Source organism: Hippopotamus amphibius, chromosome 6 (genome assembly GCF_030028045.1).
Source record: "Hippopotamus amphibius kiboko isolate mHipAmp2 chromosome 6, mHipAmp2.hap2, whole genome shotgun sequence".
Taxonomy (NCBI): Eukaryota; Metazoa; Chordata; class Mammalia; order Artiodactyla; family Hippopotamidae; genus Hippopotamus; species Hippopotamus amphibius.
Genome location: NC_080191.1, coordinates 38,162,710 through 38,166,932, shown reverse-complemented (window position 1 = coordinate 38,166,932; position 4,223 = coordinate 38,162,710). Strand labels below are relative to the sequence as shown.

Sequence of the window (4,223 nt, the reverse complement as noted above, 5' to 3'; positions counted from 1 at the left end):
TACTTTGATTGCCCTTTGTTTCTTCCCTAGGCCTGGAATGCAGAAGGGGAGCTAGAGAACAATCTTTAATCATGTGGATGAGGAAATACACTAGGGGGATGGGAAGGCTATAAAATGGAAGGAACCTGTGACCATAAATGATCAGGTGGCATATGGATATTTGAGCAGGTTAACCTGTGCATCAGTCAGGATGTTTTGGGTGATGCTGCAGTAATGAACAACTCTCAAAGCATCGTGGCTTAACACAACAGAGGTTGATTTTTCACTTATGTGATATGTCCAACACAGATGAGTAGAGCAGCTTTGCTCAGGGATCCAGCCTAATGGAGGGCTTCATCTAAATATGTTCTTTAATGAGCACACAGGAGAGAAACGGACTGGGCAAACTGTGCTCTGTCACTTAAAGTTTCCAGCTGGAAGTCAACCACATCACTCCACTCAGCAGTGCAAGTCACACAATGCCACCTAATTCAGAGGGTTAAGGATGGATAATCCTCTCATGTTCCCAGAAGGAAGAGAATATTTGTGACTAGTCTTAGTGACTGTCTCAGCTTCTGCCTTATATCTTAGCCTGTGCTCCTCCAAAAGAGGTAAGCTCTGTTTCTTTTCCTCAAATGTTTGTAGGATTTTTCTTCTTTGTTTCAAAATGTATATTTCAAAAAAATTTCACAAGACTGTATCAACCCATCAATTCTTTCTGCAGTCATTACCCTTGGGAATCTTCAAGTAAATATTTCCTTTGCATCATGGCTCCCACATATTTATCTAAATATCTGAACACTTTCCAAAGCTCCAGTACTAGATTTCCAAATGCCTCCTACTTGTCATACTTGACAAGCTAAAAACATTTGAACATATTGCTTTTATTCCCCTTTTACATCTATTTCTTCTACTGCATTTGTAGCCTTTTAATTTTTAGTTTTATTTCTTTTACCTCTGTATCTTCAGCTCTTATAACAGTGCCTGGTGTGAGAAGGGGCACTGTATACTCAACAAATGAATGAATAAATGAATATTATCATGATTCGTCAATGGCTGCCAAAACCTGGAATCTTCTCTGACCCCAATCTTTACTACTCTGCTTCATGGTCCTACTACCTGCCATGTTTGTGTATTGATATGCTCGCTACCTATCAACTAGCTCTCTAACAGTTATCATCACCACCAATTTTTCCATCCTCCCATCCATTTTATGCAGCACTCCCATATTAATTTCCTTGAAGCATGTGACTCATCCTATCACTTATTCTACAATTCTGTATGGAGCATGTGTTATATGCAAGCACTGTGCTATGTTTCAAAGATAAACACAAATAAGGCACAGTCTCCATGCTTGAGCAGCTCATGATCCAGTGGGAGAGGCAGTGTCTAGAGACACAGAGAAGGGAGAGCACTGCCAAAACAGAGGAGCACAAAAGTGGAATGACAGATGTGACAGATGCTGAATCAGTCAAGGAGTCACAGAAGAGAGGACATTTACTGCACATCCTAACAGACAGCTAGACACTTTCCAGGGTCGCCATTAGACGGAAATAGGAACTATTCATCTTTTGAGTCAGGAGAGTAAAAGGAAAGAATGTATGCTAACCGAACATAGTTTAGAAACGGGGATTGGGGAAGAAAATTGATGGAGCTTATATCTGAGGACCTCTGTTTTCTCTCTGATGCGTGAGAAGAATGAAGGACAAGTTGCTGGGCTGTGTCATCTTCCAGTGAGATGTGCTGCCTGCTGGTGAGGATGACTTCCAGTTGCCCACACCTGCTGGAAACCTCTAGCTGTGTTCATGGCATTCGGTTTAATTCTGCTGACAGGTACTGATGTACTGAAGCTAGTGTTTGGCTACGTTAGAAGCTGTTCCCTGCTCTTCCTTGCACATTTCCACCATTTAAGCTGCAGTCTGGCTTTCCCTGGAATGCTTAGATAAATACTGCTTTCCAGGGGAGGGAGACTTTAGTCAAATGAATTGCTGCACGGATTTTGTAAATTCATAGCAGACCCAATTGCTTGGAAGCCATAGCATTTTTATTTACATAAGCCAGGCTTTTTTGAGAGAGAAAATAAGAGATTTTTTTTTTTTTTTGGCAGGGTGGGGGTGTTAGGGAAATATCATTTTTGGAATTCCAAGGGCTAATCTTTGAATATAGTGCCAAAGTCTGGAAAATCAAAAGCATAGATTTTGTAAATAAACCATGAGGAACAGAAAGATCACAAAATGATAGTTTTTGCCACATAAGATCATTCCCCTCAATACACACACACACACACACTCAATCCATCAAAAGGAATTTAGTCTGACCAGCAAGCAGAAAGATGTAGAGTTTTATAATTTACTTTAACTGCCTCTTTTGTGCAAGGCTCTTGGAGAATAAAAGAAAATTCCCTTTTAAAACAGGATCATAAGTTTGGGTCCAAACCCGCAATCATGGCGCAGGAAGGGGAGGATGTTACAGATTACAATTTGACTGAGGAACAGAAGGCGATCAAGGCCAAGTATCCTCCAGTCAATCGGAAGTACGCGTATTTGGATCATACAGCTGATGTCCAGTTACACGCATGGGGAGATACTCTGAAGGAAGCATTTGAGCAACGTGCGATGGACATGTTTGGTTATATGATAGATACTGGGACAGTGGAGCCCCTCCAAACAGTAGAAGTAGAAACCCAAGGAGATGACTTACAGTCTCTTCTATTTCACTTTTTGGATGCGTGTCTTTATAAATTCAGTGCTGATGAGTTCTTCATACCCCGGGAAATGAAAGTACTTAATATTGATCAAAGAAATTTCAAATTACGGTCAGTTGGGTGGGGAGAAGAATTCTCATCGTCCAATCACCCTCAGGGAACTGAAGTCAAGGCAATAACATATTCAGCAATGCAGGTCTATAATGAAGAGAAGCCAGAAGTTTTTGTGATCATTGACATTTAAGATACAAAAAAAAAGAGACTCCTACAAAGAACTGTTTTTTTCTCTTCCTTTTGAGAAGATACTATGCTACCATGATATAAATTCTACGGTATGTGTTAGTATGTGGAGATTTGCCGAACAGAAATTTTTAACTTAAAGTGTGTATTTCAGAAATGGAAAATCAGGGTAAAGCCTTGGTCTCTGTTATCCAAATATTCAAATTGTACAGAATTCTTTCGGTGGCAAGTATGGGTCCTCATTTGTTAATTCCCTGCTGTAGCAGCAGGAGACTTACATGCTTCCAATGGAATGCAAGCCCTCCAGCCTGGTCCCCAAAAGAATCATTGATGTAAGAGCAGCCTGAGGGACTCTGAAGCCCCCATGCTCTTACCGAATGCAGCTTGAAAAAAAAGTAATTTGAGGAATCCTACAACCAGGATTTCGCTTTTCTTCCAAATTGGTTAACACATATATTTTCTATAAGTACATTAAAAGAGGTTGTGTTTTAGATTGCTGTGGGACAGAGCCATCCTGTATTCCAGTTGGTTTTCTTAGATGAAATAATTATAGTTGAACAATGAGAGGGCTTCTCAAGAAAGAGCCCTGATTCACTCTCTCTCACCTTTTTTAAGCACTGATGTAGTGACGCTTCCCTGTTTTCCCATAAGAAAAATTTGATGCATGTACAAATAGGCCCTTCTTCCTAGCATATAATTTTATATTAAAGCCAGTATATTTATACAGTTAGAGAAGAAAAGGAGAATTTTTTAAAATGTCTTTGGTTTTTAAAAATTACCTAAGCTCTTCATTTCTAAGGAGATAGGAGGCCAGGAAAACAACTTTAAAATGATCTAAACTTTTCAAAGTAGACATCTTTTAAAAAATGAAGCTGCTTTCATTTGATTTGCAACATTATTCCATTTTCTATTCATTGATTGAGGTATTCTTCCTGGTGATGCAAGAGTTTGCAAAGTTGCTGTTTATTTACACATACATGAAAAAAGATTGCCACTGGGTGGTGCCAAATATCATTACAGTGTGCTGAACTTGAGCTAAAAGGAAGAGATTGTGAGCTATCTAAGTATTTTCTCTGAGCACCACATTATTTTTCCTCTGGGGATTTTTTTTTTTTTTTTGGTTGTGCCACAGGGCATGCGGGATCTTAGTTCCCTGAGTAGGGATCAGACCTGTGCGCCCTGCCTTGGAAGCTTGGAATCCTATCCACTGGACCACCAGGGAAGCCCCTCTCTGGGGATTTAACAGAAGGTAGGGGTGATGAAGACAAGGGCAAGAGCCTGTGGTTTGAATAGTAGCTCT

At 40.0% G+C, this 4,223-nt stretch overlaps 1 protein-coding gene across 1 annotated transcript; it reads left to right on the top strand.

The window, feature by feature from the left end:
• Nucleotides 1-2,406: 2,406 nt before the first annotated feature.
• On the top strand, nt 2,407-2,984 carry LOC130855747 (protein archease-like). Its single transcript, XM_057739709.1, has one exon. The coding sequence runs from the start codon at nt 2,424-2,426 to the stop codon at nt 2,925-2,927; it is 504 nt and encodes a 167-aa protein (XP_057595692.1). The 5' UTR covers nt 2,407-2,423; the 3' UTR covers nt 2,928-2,984.
• Nucleotides 2,985-4,223: the final 1,239 nt, after the last annotated feature.